Below are 18909 nucleotides of genomic sequence, written 5' to 3' on the forward strand. Positions count from 1 at the left end.
GACATGTGGCCAAGTATGGTGACCCATACTCGGAATTAGTGCTCTGCATTCATCCCATCCAAAGTGCACACACACACAGCAGTGAACACACACCCGGAGCAGTGGGCAGCCATTTATGCTGCGGTGCCCGGGGAGCAGTTGGGGGTTCAGTGCCTTGCTCAAGGGCACCTCAGTCGTGGTACTGAAGGTGGGAGAGAGCGCTGTACATTCACTCCCCCCACCTACAATCCCTGCCGGTACGAGACTCGAACCCGCAACCTTGGGTTACGAGTCCAACTCTAACCATTAGGCCACGACTTCCCCCTTCAGACAGATATACAGACAGATATACAGTATCAGTATGAAACAAACGTAATTTATTAGTCCGTTCATTTCAGACGATAAAAAATGCGACTCATATTCTGGAAAATATGGTTAAAAGTGTACATTATGCATTTGTAAACATTTAAAAAAGCATTATTCCACATTTTTGTCACATGACCTTGTTATATTATGTTTAATCAACTGAGTGGCCTCCAAGTTATTTCGCACATGAAACTGTTAGTTTCCATTTTTAATTTTGCGTAAAAATATTGTAGGTTTTGCAAATAAGGAGTCAAAAAATACGTTCGACATTGCACTTGATTACTTACTGTTCATTTGTCGCACAGGAAACGGAAGGTCAGGTTGGGCACATTGCATTGTGGGATACAGTATTCTATGAAGTGTGCTCTTCAAAAGTTTTTTTTTTTTTTTCCATACACAGAGGTTTGAATAAGAGTAAAGACTCAGAGTCAGATTTTTCCCCACATATTTTATTACTATAATGTCTCTAAAGGCAGCAGTTTTAAGTGTTCACAAGTTTTTCTATTTTTCTTCGGTAGGGTGAGTACAATGCTGTGGTAGAAAAAAAACTGGCCTTGCGTGCTAAAAACTTAAGACACAAAACATCAGAAATATTAACACTCGAGGTCCCCCTTAAAGTTCGCTGGTACTGAAAAGTGGCTAGTGTAACTGGAAACAGAAAAATCATAGTTTTTAGACACAATTTGACAGCAATATTTGACAAGAAATACTCTTCACATAGGAATAACGTCATACAACTATGTCGTACCATCACAGACACCAAGAAGCTACAGTCACAATGAATGCCGGCCGGATCAAGTGACAATTTAAAGCGACATGATGTTTTTTTTTTTTTAAACTCACAGTTGAACAAATCAAAGAAAACAATTCATTCTGAGATAAAGTGCGCTGCAGCTAAAGGAGTAAGACAAACAGCATTTAGTCACTAACTTCATTATTAGATCATCAACATCATGTGACATTTATTTACACATCATTGAGAGTCAAAACCGATCTGCTACAGTGTGAAAATATCCCTTCACTTGCACCACGGAAAAGCATTGGACCTAGAAACTCAAAATGTAGGATGAATATCAAATCAAGCCGTTTTTATAAACATAACATCAAAAATACTTCTTCCGTCAAGTGGAATAGGTGAATCCAAAGGTTATCCAAAAGCAATGCATTATGGGTTGTTTTTGAACTGAAAAACACTCAATGACTATAGAATAAATTTTTCAAAAAAAGTGCTTACAAAATGAAACGAACAAATTATACCCAAATGATCCATCTGTAATTTCAGTGGCCATAAGACATCCTTGCAAAATATCTACATCTCATCTATGTTAAAAGGAAACTATGTACAACATATACATATAAGTCACATGGCCGCAGGAAACGGACATCAGAGATACGTTATATTCACAGCTCATGGGTTAGATTTAGAAACGGAGTGGTTTAAATCCTAGTCTTTGGTGGCATTACTCTGAAATCCAAAGTATTACATCACACACGCTGTTTGTGTGTTCAGCTTGAGAACAGAGGAAATGCTTGACAACTTTAGCGACTTAATTTAGACATGGAATGAAATGAATGCGAGTCATAAGAATGGAGGAAATGCAAAAATGTGAAATGTGTTTAAAGGAAACAAGATTAAAACAAAGCTTTTCTTCTTGAATGTGGAAATAACTAGGAAAGGAAACTAAGTTGAGTTTGTTAAAAACAAACAAAAAATAAAAACTGTGTATACATCTACCACAATATTTAAATATATTTGGCACTAATCTTAAATGGAACTGTGTACATTAATGTCATATTTTATTTTTTTTTCTCTAAAGAAAGACAGTAAAAGCTATTTTAGGATTATTTAAATTTTGAAATGAAACCTTTCCTCCTAAAAGTTCTCAATATCGTAATGCAATAAAACAAAACAAACAAACCTAATTCTCATTACTGTAATACAGTAACAGATTTTTCAGGGTAAATAACGACCTGGACATTCAGTCGTTCGTATTTTAGCCAAGTCATGTCTTAAATTTAAGACATTTGTATCCATCGTCTGATTTCTATTTGAGTAATCTCAAAATACTCAGATCAATCGCTATCATTTGGAAGATCTACTAACGTATAAATTAAAAACAGAATAACGGTTAATAAAACCTTGGATTCTCTTCATGTCCGCTGCTTAATATTATTTTTTTGTGAACATTTGGAAGAAATCTCTAAAAAGATGTACCACATGAATAAAATGGCAATTGAAATAGAGTTGGCTTTTGTGAAATCAAATAATCCAAGTTGAAATCCAGCAAAGTTTACACAGTGTGCAGTCAAAACTGACTTAAATTTCAAAATGTCAACGTATGCCATTTTCCATAAGCAGTAATGTTCCAGAGTGACCCAAAAAATGAAACTGAACAAATCCAACAGAAAACAGTCGTCCCAAATACTGAGTCTGAAATGAAATGGGACATTGCCGCTGTGCAAGATTGCTCACCACAACAATAAGCAACCTAAAAACATCCATTCATCCTTCATATCGCCCTTTCGGAGCTCGTGCTACAGAAATGTCCTTCACCTGAAGCTGTCCGTCAAAGTCTTTGGGTTTTCTGGACAAACACAGAGCCTTTTTTCGTATAAACTAAAACACATTTTTCTTTGTCGTAAATTTACAGGCTTCAATAAAACTTGTTAGTTGTTAAGACTAGGAGGATTAAAACGTGTGCCTTAAGTAAAATATCGTCCGAAACGTTAACGCAATGTCTTTGCATCCCATTGGACACCTCAGAAAAAGATAACGTCCTCCTTGGCGGCTTCGTCGCTAACAGTGTACTGGAGGGTGGGCTGGGAGGTCTGGTTGTGGGTTTTGAGAATGGCAGGCGCGAGGCTAGACTGGGCGTCCGTATGCATGTCTGGAGGGCTGAGGGAATCTGCAGGGTGAGCAAACCAAACAACAGGCCTGTCAGCTGGGCCTAATGACTGTTTATACAGCGGGATACGGCTCGTTCAGGCTCGGCCGGGAATGTCGGGTGCGGTTGTTTGTCTTACCTGAGTGCGAATGTTGAGGTTGGTGGGGGCTGATGGGCCGGCGTGCTTTGTGACCTCCGTCCGAATCCCTCGATGACAGCTTGATGGGCAGCATCTGCTTCATGTCAACAGAAGCTACAAAAAGCGAAGATGGATTTAGGAATCAGCAAATTCGCTCCCAAGGAACGTCTTTTGTTGGTCGCAAACGGACCAGTACTAACCCCAACTGTCGGTGCGGTGTGAACTCTTGCCCTTCCCACTCTTCTCCTTGCCTTTGCTGAAGGCGGCGAGTTTGGTCGGTATCTGCTGCTGGACGCTGCCCTGCTTGTGCAGCTGGTTTGTGGTGCTGATGAGATGGATGGGAACCTCCGTCTTGGCCGGTAGGGTGCTGCAGGAGCTCTCGCGGCGCGAATGGACTTCAGGACGCTCCGGGTAGTCGGCGGGGGATGCGGAGAGAGAGGCCCGCAGGTGCGACTTTTGAGGAAGTGTCTGGTCCCCAGCTCCGCCGAGCAGCAGCTCACCGTTAAAGCTGGAGGAACTGGAAAGCTAAAACACAAAGCGAAATGCAAATGTTAGCACCACATGTGGTGAATGTCTCCATCCAATCATTAATGAAACACTACCGGGACTGACGTATGTGATGGATGGATTTACGAAATGTATCTGCGAACAACTGAGTTGAACGCAACGATATACACAGCAGATTTATGAAAAACTGAAATAAATGCAACAATTCATGCAAAAATGGATTTACGAACAACTGACTGCAATCATTTGCAAAAACGTTTTTACAAACATTTAACTTGAACGCAACAATATAATGTACACAATGACAGATTTATGAACAACTGAATTTATTGCAACAACTTCAGCAAAAATGGATTTGACAATTTGACTAAATGTCGCAACTTGCGCAAGAATGGATTTACGAACAGTTGAGTTGAACATGGAAAATATAAACAACAGATTCACGAAAAACTGAATTGAATGCAACAGCAATTTACCCAATAATAGCTTTACAAATGTTGAACCAAATGCAACAATTTATATGAGAGTGGACCACAACAGAATCAAATACGACAAATTATAAAAGAACGGATTTCTGAACCATTTATATTTTTTGAATTTATGCAAGAATGCCTTTATTTACACTGAAATTTGTTCTGTCCGTGAGACAGATCTAAATCGTACAGGAAACCATTTTCACGTAATTTGTTGCACATACCTCAATGTAGTGCTGGGCGGTATGACCAAACATTTATATCACGGTATTTTTCAAAACTATACCGGTTTCACGGTACATGACGGTATTATTTTTTTCATGTATGACCGGGTGTTAACCATATTTTCTACTGATTGAGAGTAAATACTGCAGTATATTGACTTAGAATGCCCTATTTTACTGTCATGATGAGTGAATATTGTCAAAAAATACCACACTAAATAGTGACTAAACACGACCCCTTTTAATACATGTTAACCAGGAGTCACTCTCATTTATAATCGCGGCATCGTCTGATAAAATCAACATGCATCTACACTAAAGAGCGGCTATGCGGTTGTTTTGGCTATATTATTTTTTTGTCTCATGCAGCGCACTGCCTGCGTCTGAGCAACAAACAAAAAAAACAACGAACAAAAAAGTGCATGTGATATTGCATGGAAACGCTGTTTTGTACTCATTTATTGACGAGTCGGCTGCTGTGCGGCCAACTGAATGCGCTGCTTCTCTGCCGCTCACTGCACAGAACAGACACCGAGAGAGGTGACACTTCTACGGAAAAGTCAGACCTCGCGTTCGCGGGACAGCACTAGCGAAATCTTCCAACTGAATCATAACTAAGGTTTATCCAAAAAAGTCGCTAGGTTTGTCAGTATGAATATTCTATGGAAAAAGGCTCTGAAAGTTGCTAAACCTAGCGCTAAAGTCTCACTCGTGTGTGTGAGACGTGGGAGCTGATGGCAGGGGGCGGTGGATATTTGTGGCGGTCAATGTGGATATTGTGGATGAGTTCTTCTGTGTCATCACGTTCTATTAGTTCTACAGCTTCAGTTAAGGAACATTCACGCTTAGTAACACATACAGCTGTTCCCTCACCACAGTGCAACAGTGAAAAGGACAATGCAACAGTGAAAAGGGACCCCTTTCAAACAGTGTCGCTTTCCGAACGTTGTTTAAGCGACATACACCAGTATTGCGGTATTTTAAAAATTAATATCATAACAAAAATAAACACCGGTATTCGGTATGAACCGGTATACCGCCCAGCACTACCTCAATGACACAATGTATGTAAAATGGATTTATTAATGACTACCAATTGTACCAACTGCAGAACTTCAAACAACATAGACAATATTGTTGCGTTAAATCACTTGCTATTCATGTTGTTCATTACTTGTAAATTACTTTGGATGAATGCATCTTTCAAATTAATAAAGCCTAAATGACATATTATGGGCCAAAAAGTTTGTTAAGATGTACCTTCTGCATTTAAATTACTTTTTTTTTTACTCCGCTTCTGAAGATCAACTTCCATTTTTGAGCATGGCATGCAGGAAATGCCGAGATAATGTGCTGTGTAGGAAATCCAGAAGACTTTGGGATTTACAGGACAAAGCTGCTTTGCGTGCAGAACAAAGACGTTTGATGCGCTCGAGCACACTTTGTCAACACAGGCATAAAATGTATCACAAATTGAAGACAGCTCCACATCAAAGGACTAAGTTAGGCATGAGGTAAAGATTATTAATGCACATCAGCAGCTAACAGTTAGTGAGCAGCCTCCCTCACAAAACTTTTCATCCAAAGGACATACTGTACACTGTTCGGAGGGAAAGTCCACCTGGTGCAAGCAAGTCTTGCTCAAGGGCCCAAGGGTGATTATGCAATTTTTGGGATGCACCAAGGAGCGAACCTTAAAAATGTACGCAAGGAGTTCAAATAATTAACCGTGAAGTTACCAACACCCTTAGTTCATGGAAAAGATTGGATAATCATATAAGTGTTTATAACATCTACAGTACTTAAAGCTGTAAAAATGGCCAATTTTCTCCACGCCTCAACGATGGAATTGAAACTAGCGCCACCCTCCTCAATCTGTACATTATGCTTCTGCAAGTCACAATTACACCCACTAATTTCCATAATTTCACAAAAAAAATGTGGTTAAGGAGAACATCTAAACACTGGGAGGTGTTCTTCTGGGATCCTCAATCATCAAGAGCCGTGGTAAAAAATGTTTCAAGAATTAAAACAAACAGTTTGTTCGGACTACAGTGCGCTTCTTACGGATAGTGTGAAGTCACAATGTCACTAATTTAAATAATCCCCACCCACGGGCAATGCCTGGTTGAGCTGCGCTAGAGAAGACAGAGGAGCTGCTGTAGTAGCGCGTTGTTGCCATGTCGAAGAGATGCTGTTTCTTCCACCTCGGTTCCAAAACCCCTTAAATTTGTGTTTGCAAAGGTTCTGCATGATCCTCTTGTTCATAAACATTCACATGGGGTGAGTCTCAATCAGCTCCCTAACTCCTAAATCCGTATATTGTGTACACGAATCCGGTCACTGGTAAGTTTCCTGGCTCAGTGCACATTGGGACAGTGATTACTCAATTTAAAGGGGTGGTTGATTGCGATTTCACTTTTTTAACGTTAGTTAGTGTGTAATGTTGCTGTTTGAGCATAAACAATATCTGCAAAGTTATGAAGCTGAAAGTTCAATGCAAACGGAGATGTCATCTTTTAAAATTCTGGCAGTTTAATGCCTACAAAAACGGCTGGTAGGGACTACAACGAGTTACATCCCGGGTTCGTGACATCACAAACCCAGATAAACCCCGCCCTCAGGAAAAGGCAGCAAAGGGGGCGAGGCCATGCTGCGCTGCTTTAGAGAAGAGGAAGAGAAAACTAGAGGTGCACGTAAAAATCTATTCATATATGAATCGCGATTCTGTCTTCTAACGATTCTAATGGATTCACAAGTTTCAAAATCAATGTTCTAAAGCAGCGGTTCTTAATACTGTTCCTCGCGTCGCCTGCTCAGCCTCTCTCTCTCTCATTCAGATCATCAGCTCAGTTCTGTTCATTTATACACTTATTTTCACATAGCTATGAGAAGCGTTATACAAAAGCTAACATAAGTAGTAGAATTTACAAATAACAGCATATCTAAAAATATGAGAACAACAAATAAAAAACATAGGCCCACGCCTAAAGCCGTGTTTGAACAGGTTCTGCACGATCCTCTTCAATAATATCCTCTGCTTCTCAATCGGGCTCAAACTGATAAGCGATATTAACGACGCCGCTGTTTACAATACAACCGGAGCTAGTGCTGGGCGGTATCCGTTTAAGGCGGCATAATTACGTACAACGTCAATGGACAACATTGTAAAATGTCACCACTTGTATTAATCAACAACAGACAGGACCAATTTTTTTTTTTATATTATTTTTTATTCTCTTTAAACATGTTCTGTTACATGTCCTTACAACATTTCAGCAGAATCTTATAAATTATAAATGTTAACTAGATGTGTTCACTAGCGATGTGTTTATGCTGAAATATGGTTAAAAATGGTTTGTCTTTTCAAATCGTCTTTCACGTGTCATTATATTTATCGAGTTGGTTCGTGTGGTTTATGTTTCGTGCTTCAGAAATGTAATGTAATTTCCAGTAAGGGAGCATAATGGGCATCGATGCTCCCTAGCTTTTGTGGTGCATTGTGGGATTTTTCAGGGAGCGAACGTTCCAGTGCACTGGAAGGATTTTGCGATTGAGACAGCCCTTAAAATGACCGACTCCCTGATCAGTGCCCTGACTGCTGAACTAGCGAGCTGATTGAGATGCACCCAGGGTATGAATCGGACTCAAATTTGTATGGCAAAATGGGCATTGTATGGCATTGTAAATATTTACAGCTAAGCAGATGAAATTATGGTAAGTGGTGTTACATTTCCGGAACACGCTCCAAGCGGTTCACCAATCACAACACACTGGGCCAGCTAACCAATCAGAACACATTTCGTATTTCGGAAGGAGGGGTTTCACAGAAACAGTAAGTAAACAGGATGTTTGAGGCAGACTGGGAAGAGAGGTGCTGCAATAATGTAAAATATGTGAACAATTAAGAGTGATCCATCAAAATCAATCAAAACCTATAATAGTACACCCCAAAAACCAATTCAAAATTTTGTAAAAGGGCATAACAGGACCCCTTAAATTAAACACCTGATTCAGGTCATCACTCAAAGACTTAAAATGGGCTTCAGGAACGTGGGAACCACTGATATAGAGCAGTGTTTCCCAACACTGTTTCTGGACACACCTCAACACTACACATTTTCAAACTCTTCCACACCTCAAAGCAGATGTAATGGAAACTAGAGCTACACTTCTGAATCTGTTCATTATGCTTCTTCAGGTCATAATTGCACCCTCTAATTTCCATCATTCTACAAAAAAAGGTTAAGGAGAACATTCAAACATTGGGATATGTTCTTCTGGGATCCTCAATCATCAGCAGTGTTTCCCAACCTACATATTTTCAAACTCCACCTAATCAAACACAACTGAATCAACTTAGCAGCTCAATTAGTAGAGACTCCAACACCTGAAATGGATCGGTCAGATAAGGAAGACATCCAAAATGTGTAGTGTTGGAACAGGATTGGGAAACACTGATCTAGAGGTCGGAAAAGGCTGAACTTCTCCGACTGGCCCGGGGCGACATCCTCTTGAACCATCACACAGCATGGCCTTTGTGGAGCACGAGTACTTTTCCCAAACGCTGAGATCCCAGCACAGATGCTCCATTGTTTCCAGTCCTTAAGGTGCCTTCAGTAAATATAAGGTTTCCAGAGCGTTAAAAATGCGAGGGGTGTGCAAGATTTTCGGCACAAAGACTTGACTGACATCACATAAACAATTAAGATTGGCCGAATTCCAGCGCTGGTATTAATGAAAGGGTGCTGGCAGGTAATTATACGTTGCGGATTTCCCAACTCAAGACTTCCCTGGATACTTCGAGCAAATATACATTTGCTGTGCACGGGCTGGTTGGAAGGGCTCGCTGCTGAAAACGTGGCTCTTAAATCATGGTGCTAAATACCTGTTTCTGAAGGGTTGTTTTGGGCGTTTTTACCTCACGACGAAGCATCACAAATACAGACTCCCTGGAAACAGGAATGTGGAATATAAATCTTTCAAAGGTAAAATATACTCGGCCATAAAAAGTTGTTCTTTCTTTGGAACTAGAGGTCAAAGTTGAGCGTATATGAATGAGAGAGAGAGAGAAAGAGAGGAGCACATGAAAGACCAAAATTCGACGTTATCTTAAGAGTTGAGCCATGGTTTAACATACGGAAGTGACTAAGGCAGTAACAAAAGAACAGGTCAAACAACCCCCAATATATCTGACATTAAAGCTGACAGTGAGATGGATAATAAAACAATACAGCATGTAATAAAACTAGTCGAGCGAACGGTGGAAATGCTAAACAAAGACAAACGGCCCAATTAGGAAACCGTAAAATTGTAGTGAAATCGTAAAAAACTACATTGGCAAATAACGTACGTCTATGTTGTTAGTCTGATTCTTTCTCTCAACTAGCATTTAGTAAAAAACATTTTTTAGCTCGTAATGAATTCACTTCTTTGAAGCTAGAACTTTCTAAACAAATTGAAATGCATATGCTTTCATTTCTGCACACCATCATAATAAATCTCCAGTATATGGCGTGTATTTGAATAAGGTCTGTAGCTTGGCACCACGGGCAGACGGTTACTATGTACTGATAGCCGTACTAACCTGAGATAAGCCGAGATCACAGGAAATCTGACAAGGCCGGGCATGACTGGACATGCCTCCATGACCTTAAGTACACACAATGAACAACAAAGCTGTGGCAGCTTACTGTCAGGGGCTGTTTGTGTCTTTATAACATTTGAGAACGCTATATACAAATGTTAAAAATCATGTGATTCTTGGCCTACTTTACTAGGGAAGGATTAGGATGGTCAACTAGTCGGCTTTTTGATTGAGCTTGAATAGTGAGCTTATCTAGATTTATGATTTTAGTGGTGGTGACAAAGGGAATAAATTACAGACATACCGTCTCTGAGAGGGTGTTTAACATGCTAAAATGTGTAACAGTTTCTGAATGTCCAAATTAATTTCCGGTACTACAGCCATTAAAGCTGGGCTTTTCTAACACATTCACAGACTAGACAATTAATGTCAGAATCTAAAAATTGTAATGATCTGTTAAACTACACATGCAGAAAGACATCTTTAGCTGTTGCATTGCACCTGGTGCTGTCAGTGTTGCGTTGAATGTTAAAAAATACAGTAAAAAATGTTTCAAAATAAAAAAAAATTTCAAATCACATTATTTTAGGGTTTGGACAACACTGTAATTTTTTAGTTGTACTACAAAACATTTCTTAATTTTTATTTTAAAGTAGTATTAAATTGTATTATTTCTAAATTTGTTTAATATTTATTTTTTAGTAGAAGTAGCAATAATTATATGTATAAAAAATGTATAATTTGTATAATTTAATAATAATGTATAATTTATGATAATCACAAAATATTTGGCCAAACTGTGCAGCCCTAAAAACCTCAAGATTTTTTTAAACGGCATTTTAAATAGCAATCAATCACACATTTTAACAGAAAAATCACAATTAGATTTTAAATATATGATAAATATTAGTATTGCAATTTTACAGTTGTACTATAAAAACTTATCACCTCCTTTGCTTTAATGTTAAATATTACAAGTATTTAAAAAAATAATAATTCTTGCAACTTCGAAATATACATAATTTTTAAATATATATATTTAAAAAGGTTTTAATTAGTCTTTTCTTTAAACGGTGTGCACACTGTAAAAATGTTTTTCAAAGTTGTAAGTAAAACAAAGGTTACTGGAGTATGTTTTACAAGAAAGCACGATTGAAAATTTCATGTTTAATTCAATGTGTTACTTGTAAATTTCACAAGTATTTACAAAGAAACGACAAGCAATTTCTGAGTGAAAAATGTTTTTAAAAGTAAATCCTACACCAATTTTTTTTTTAAATCATTATCTTAATCATTACAATATAGCGCTTCCTTAAGATCTTGTCCTTTTGACAATTCAATAACTAGCTGATTTTGAAAATATACAATTTCTCACATCCCTACATTCTATATAATAGTAGAAAAAAATCAAAAGCTTTGCCACGAGCGCTGAATCATATTCATCTGTAACCCAGCAGTGCAAACACACATCCGGCTGTGGCTGTTTGATTTTAGACCATAAACTTTAAATGCACATTCCTCCTTAATACTATAAAATGACTAACACTGATGCTGATTGATCCTGGCTTGATTTGCATTTCGCTTGGTCACTGCCTATTAAATCGCTAACGTCACGGCATTATGGCCATTAGGAAAGTTCCCCATTTCTGTTAGTTCCACACGCACATTTAAACGAAGGCTGAAAGATGCCTTGTCTGGCTCCTTAGACATCCTTTTCTGAGTAATCTGTCAAAATAAGAGGGTTAGTCATCAAGTACGCACACGTGAATGGACAGACAGGCTACGGCGCTCAAATCAGTTTAACGTGATTGAAGGAAAGCACGAACACGCCTGAGTTTGATGAAAAACAGATGATGGAGCCAGTCAAACTGTGTGCAAATGAGCAAAAAATGCCAAATGCAAAGTATTTCTATTTTCTAAAGAAAACGTGGTTGTTCTTCTCTAAATGTTTTTAGTGTGCTGTCATCTCTGGGATGGTTTCAGTACTGCTTAGAGCTAGAAATCGCACAATATGTGGCTTTTGTTATTCGCTGTTTACACAGAGACTGGCTTTTTTTTGTGAGCCGGTTAATACTGTTCAAACAACACTTGTCCGAGTGTCTTGGTTTTTTCCCAGAGAGCTAGCTGGGTAATCTGGCAGGCTCATCGGCAAACAGGTAGGGCAGGGTGGCAGGTAGATTAGCAAAGCCACTGCTATGTAACCTCACAGTGCCACATTGTTCCCTCTGATTGTACTGGTACAGCGGAGCTGAAAAGAGAGCGTGGGAAAGGCAGATGCTCTCAGCTGGCACACCTATACCTAGAAATTTTAATAACATGTGGCACTAAAAAGGAGCACAGAGTTGACATCATGCTAATTTCAAGTATGCCAGCTCCCATTTCCTTGAATAGCTGGGTGATGTATCAAATATTAATGATAGAGTTGAGCTGGACTTCTAAATTCATTGTGGCAAAGTTCTATTCATTTCTGAGATTCAGTTCAAAGGGTCCATTTCAATGAATTGATTCAGAAGTCAGTGTTGAAAACATTAATGCAAATAAACATTGATGCACATATTCTTATTTTAACACAAAAAAATAAGTGTTGAAATCTTTCTTATGTTTTGATTTTTTAAATAAAAATAATCAGAGTTAAAACGTAAACTGAGATAAACATTAAGTATTGTTAAGAGGCTATAAATAGATTTTTCAAAGAGTCCTGAAAAATTATTTTCACAAAAACATGACCTCACACAACTGTTTTCAACACTGATAATAATAATAATAAATGCTTCTTGATCAGCAAATCAGCATATTAGAATGATTTCTAAAGGATCATGTGACACTTAAGTAGGGCTGGGTATCGAGTTCGATACTTTTTAGGCACCGACCAAATTGCCTCGATACAATCAAGTATCGAAAAACGTCTCGTCGTTCTGTACCAAATTTCGATACCTAAGGGGTTAATCTTATCATGTCAGTGAGCCAATAAGCCTGCAGCACTAGGTGTGCTCGACTAGAAGCAGCGCAGTGCGGCGCGGCACAAATCGATCAGTGTTTGACATCCGCGAGAGCGATTCGAAAGCGTACGGAGCAGTCTGCTCTCTATTGCTCTCGTGGTACTGTAATACACCGATCGGTCTGCACAGTTGGTCCGCGTCACCGGTTACACTCAGAGATGTGGCGCACACGTGAGGCTGTAGTGTGAATGCGTCCCAGCCCCCTTAGATGTAAAGCTACATTTACACTGGTGCGTTTTTGTTTTAAAATGAAAACGATCCTTGTCATACTGGCGTTTCCACTGCGTTTCAAGCTGGCTTTCCACTATCTCTGACAAACAACAGACCGAAAGTCATTCATTTCCAATGGAGAGTGCGGGAGCTGCATGGAGTTACAATCATGCAGATGTCCATTCATTCATACTATGCGACCAAAAGCGCATGTTATGTGACCATTCGTGCACACTGTAGCACCATGCTACATAAGACAATAAATACAATTTTACTCAAAACTAATTTTAAAACCCCATCGAGTGTTTGTAATAACTTCCGATTGCCGTCTAATGTGTGTTTTGGCCATGTAATGTTGCTGAAATTAAATGTGTTATTACCTCTGAGTCAGAACAGCGATCATGGAAGAGAGAACACAGGCAGACAGCGCTGGAAGCTGCTAATGCTCATCAGTAAATCAGTGGAAAATTAATAGAAATCATGATTCTGTCTGAGCTATGCGTTTTAAATAACAAATGTGTAAACTGAAGACTATTTGAGCTTTATTACAACTATAAGCACTGATTTATTGTGTTGGTTACATTTTGTTCCTTTGTGCAGTGGCTCAGGAGATGAGTCTTTGAGTCTGTATAAACATCAACAAGCTGAAAAATAAAGCCAAAGTTTTTTTTTTTTTTAGATAATGCAATGTTTTTAAAATTGATTTCATAAAATTAGTATCGAAAAAAGTGTCGTTCAGGAACCGGTATCGAAGTATCAGTATCGATATTGAAAATTTTTGAACGATACCCAGCCCTACACTTAAGACTGGAGTGATGCTGAAAATTCAGCTTTGCATCACAGGAATAAATTACATTTAAAAATATGTATTAAAATAAAAAAACACTGTAAAAATCATAATATTGTGAAATATTATTACAATTTAAAAGAACTGTTTTCTATCAAGTAAATGCAGCCTTGGTGAGCAGGAGAGAGAGAAAAAAAAAAAAACTTTTAAACGGTAGCCCTACATCTGCAAATTCACCCAAGTGCAAATTTTCCCAAAACATGTACGACAAAGATTTCAAAAGAATCGAAACGGTCCAAAATTTTGTACCATGATGAAAAAAATGAACAATTAAACGTCTGGATGCTGAATGAAGTGAACTTTTTTTGTAGAGCAATAAAAAGTGGCATTAACAATTTTAGCCTATTTATTTATTCTACTTTTGTGTCAACCATTGGATTGGTATGATTATTTGGATCTATTTAGTAACCTGTGAGGCCATCCAAGAGAACCAAAGATTCATGTGGGGACCAGTAGTAAGTGTTACATTATAATGAAGCGAGGGATATGGAAACAACTACAGTCAGGTGGCATCTCACCTGTCCAACTTCCTGTGCATACAGCGCTGTCGTATTTGGCACCGTGTTGTGCTTCTTCAACTTCCTCTGTTGCTCCAATCGCTCTTTCTCTTTCTCAACAACACGTGTGGACTCTCTCAGCCTCTCCAGGTCTTGCTGATACGTCTGCCTTTGCCTCTCGAGTTCCTGCCTCTCCTCGGACAAACGCAGCTCCAGTCGCCGACACTCCTCCTCCCACTCCTTCAGCCGCTGCTCGGCCACCTCCTCTTGCCGCCGCTGCTTCTCCCGCTCCCGTTCCCAGCGCGCCTGCTCCTGCCGATGCTGGCTCTGTAGCCGCTGGAAGTTGGCAAGCTCCTCGCGGTGCTTCTCCAGGTTGCGCTGCTTCTCCTGCTCCAGAAGCACGTCTGTGCCACGGTTCCGGCTGCCGGGACGGTCCCGCTCGGCGGTGAGGAGAGAGGCCCGCTGGAGCTCGATGTGGCTGTCCTGCTGAGAGATTATGGCCTGAGGGGGAAGGAGACAGAAAGGACTTGATGTTTGGATAGTTGTTAAGAGCTTCCTGATAACTAAGGCTTAGTTTTGTGCTTCAGCTGCTTGGCCTTGTATTTGCTCAAACATGATTTGTGTACTGTATTGTAAGGAGCTTTGGTAAGAAAGTGTCTGGTAAGAAAGTAAATTTAATGCAATGCAAAGAGAATGAAAGCACAAAAAAGAAAGCACGCAACTTAAAGGACAACAGACAGAAAGGGAAAAAAGTACAAAAAAGAAGGAATGAAAGGTCAAAAGAACAAACAAAAGCGTGAATGAAGAATAAAATACAGAAAGAATTAAACCAAAACCAAAAGAATGGAACAAAGAAAATTAAAGGATAACTAAAAGGACAGAAGAAAAAACAAAAGACCAAAAGAAAGAACAGACTGTCACCAAACAAAAGAACCAATGAAAGACAATGAAAGCAATTAAACAAACGAAAGAAAAAATCAAAAGACAAAGAGTACAACAAAACAGAAAAATAAAAACAAAGCAAACAAGAGAAAATAAACAAAACAACAAAAGAAAAAAGAACAATGGCAAACAAAAACAAAAATACAAGAAAGAAAATGAAAGGACAACTGAACGAAAAACAAAAACAAAAGAATAAACGAACGGCCAAAGAACGAACTGTCATCAAAACAAACAAATGAAAGACAGGGGGAAAAAAACAAATAAAGTAAAGTATAAATACAGAGAGAGCAAATGAACAAACAAAATGGGAAATTAATAAAAGAAAAAAAAAAACTAAACAAAAATTAAAGAAAAAACAAGAGTGTCAAAAAAAAATAACAAAAAAGGCTGAAAGAAAACAGCAAAAGAGCAAAAATGAACAAACAAAAGAATTAAAAAACAAAAATAAAACAAAAATGAAAGTAAAAAGCATAAATGAAACAAATTGACTGAAGACTGGGTTCTGTGTACCTTTGTGTCCATTCATTTTCCGTTTTTGAACTCATGAAATACGAAAAATGCATTTTCTTCTTTAATGGTCCAAACAATGATGAATAGAATAAAAAGATACAAACTAATTTTCATTATTCAAAATTTGTATTTAATTAAAATTTGTAAAAAAAAAATAATGTATATAAATGCTAAATTAAATGTTTAGCTTATTAGCATCTCTATACAGTATAAGCGCCGTCTCGCGCTACTGATGTGGCTACCAGTAACCTACTGCTTTATGAAAACCTTTGGCTTTGATATTTTTATGATCTTAACACCTTTTTATGATCTTTCATGCCTGAAAACATGTATGAAATACTCAGATATTTCTTTGCAATTAACTGTATCCAGGGCAGGTGTACAGGAGTGCTAGAGGGAAACGAAAACAAGAGAACGTTAGTTGAAGTGGTAGAAATAGGATACTGGCGAAACGTATATTTCCAAATGCTCCAGTGTATATTTGTGTTTCAACTCTGGAGGTTTCTATTTTCAACATGTTTTTGCAGCACTGATCAATAGCCAATCACTGACATTTTCTGTTGTTATGAATGCAGTGGCCAAGCGTTTAAGCTAGAACCAACTCCACGCGACAGTTGTGTTCAGTGCTGCGCAGTCACTCATAACAAACAAAGTGTAACTTGATGTAAATAAGAGATTCATTGAGCAGTGTAGAGCTTCATTGATTATAACGGAACTTTGTGAGATTGCGATAAACTGAAATGAAAAACAGCTTTATAATTATTATAAAGGGAGCGCTCTTTGCGCGTTTTCTTGGCTAATCCATTTAGAATTTAAAAAAGTTTTGTTTTGTTTTTTTTTGCTAAGAGGACCAGTGACAGCAGCTTACATGCTGCAAAGCTTCAGGAGTGACATCCACATAAAAATGCAGCATTTATATGCGGATGTCACTATCAATGGACAGGGCAAAAATATGTCAAAATAGATGTACATTAAGGCTAGGTTCTAATTTCAATTTTGGTTTTCAGCATAGCATTTAAAAATACAACCGTTCTTTTTTCATTTTTTTCGGCATGGTTAAAAAACGAAAAATGAATGGACGCAAAAGTACACGGACCGACAGAACAAATAATGACAGAACAAAAAAACTAAAATGAATGAAAGAAAATGGCATGAATGAAAGAACGAATGACAGAACAAACGAAAATCAAAAGAACCAATAAGAGCAAATGAGAACCCAAAAGCGAAACTGACAGAAAGAAAAAAATTATCAAAATAATGAAATAAAAAAAGAACAACAGCAAATGAAAGACAGAAGGAGCAACAAGAACAAATTAAAAGGAGCAGACAAGCGAATGAACAAAAGAACGTTTGGAAAATGAAAATAAAAGAATGGACTAATGAACACAAGATATGTAGCTATTGTTTAACCACAATTTTGCAGATGTTGTGAACATCTGAGCAAACAAATGACCACAGCCTGAGGAACCTGAAAGGGGAAGATTCCTCTAAAGCAGATCCTGTCATGATTACAGGATGCGTGTGGCTGACGTTATGAGTGAGACATGAGTGTGGTCATTCTGTTGTACCTGTAAACTGTACAGCCTCTGGGACAGCAGCAGCACTCGCTCATAGAACTGGAAAAACAGGAAGACAAGGGCAACATTACTGGCAGGATGATTCAATATTCAGAGACATTACTCTCATGAGACACAATGCCACATTCCTGCCAAGTGAAGTATTGCTGCATTAACTGCCGATTAGGTGCGGTGAATGCAAAGGTTACCATTTCAAATATGTATTGAGAGGGGTGTGAGAAATGATATGCGCCTTTTATCTCGTGGGAAACAAAGCGAGACATAATCGCCTCAATTCCAATCCAATGTGCGCTCTTACCTCTGACTCTGGAAATTTACAGGTGGACCACATTTTGCGCAAGCCAGGTGAAGAGGCCTCGTCCTGAGAGAGATGACATTAAAATAAAAACTAAAAAAGTTGTTTGGATTTATTCATGCATATCAATGTTTCATGAGAAAAGCCCCAAATTAAGATAATTCAAAGACTTATTCAAAGATTATCATGGTAGATGAGTAATGCATTACTTTCTTATAGTTAATTATAGCAACAAACATTAACTCTTTCCCTGTCAAACATGGAATTTTTTCGGGTTTCCGTGTTTTCACTGTTATACACTCGAGGGCGCTATTACACATCTCCTGAATGAGTCCAGAATGTCCCGATCAAAAACACAGGCGAGGAAGACACAGAAACGTGCGATCACATATGTAAGCAGAAGCATATGAAAAATAATGCGATCATCAACAATAAACAGCCAACAACAGAAAACTGCCTTATGTTACCAAGTGAAATGTTATCCAGGAAGTGGTAAAGGACTGTGAAGCTTTGGGAGTGCTGATGGAAGCCATCTACTGCATGTTTGTTTTGATAATATTACTGAATATGATCCAGATGTAGTATTTGATAAAAATGCGATTTTCTCAGCTTTTTGCTCAATATTTTTTTGAAAACTTATTTTTTTATGAAACTTACTTGCATTCAAGTGTTGACAAAAAAGAATGCTTGAAGCTAGAAAAAAAAAAATATATATATTTTTTTTTAAAGTAGAGGCTCTGTTCTTTATTTTGATGTATTGCATGTTCAGACAGCAAAATATTTTAGGGGCCACAAAATTTTAGTGAAAATTATCAAAAAATGCTGGCAGTGGCTGGCAAATTTTTTCAAAAACGCTGGTGGGGGAAGAGTTA

The 18909-nt window shown here is 38.2% G+C and overlaps 1 protein-coding gene across 2 annotated transcripts in view; it reads right to left on the reverse strand.

Annotated features, from left to right (window-relative positions):
• Positions 1-774: 774 nt before the first annotated feature.
• Positions 775-18909, reverse strand: part of LOC107695632 (rho guanine nucleotide exchange factor 18-like) — a 59818-nt gene continuing 41683 nt past the window's right edge. For both annotated transcript variants that reach the window (XM_016495647.1, XM_016495646.1), the window contains exons 25-30: positions 18041-18103; positions 17734-17781; positions 14735-15214; positions 3570-3894; positions 3370-3483; positions 775-3251 (exon numbers count right to left, since the gene is read on the reverse strand). In XM_016495647.1, the coding sequence (XP_016351133.1) occupies positions 3106-3251; positions 3370-3483; positions 3570-3894; positions 14735-15214; positions 17734-17781; positions 18041-18103 (1176 nt within the window). In that variant the 3' untranslated portion in view covers positions 775-3105. The remainder of the gene's footprint in view (positions 3252-3369; positions 3484-3569; positions 3895-14734; positions 15215-17733; positions 17782-18040; positions 18104-18909) is intronic.

The sequence above is a fragment of the Sinocyclocheilus anshuiensis genome, unplaced genomic scaffold, assembly GCF_001515605.1.
Source record: "Sinocyclocheilus anshuiensis isolate Anshui unplaced genomic scaffold, SAMN03320099.WGS_v1.1 scaffold706, whole genome shotgun sequence".
NCBI classification, from domain to species: Eukaryota; Metazoa; Chordata; class Actinopteri; order Cypriniformes; family Cyprinidae; genus Sinocyclocheilus; species Sinocyclocheilus anshuiensis.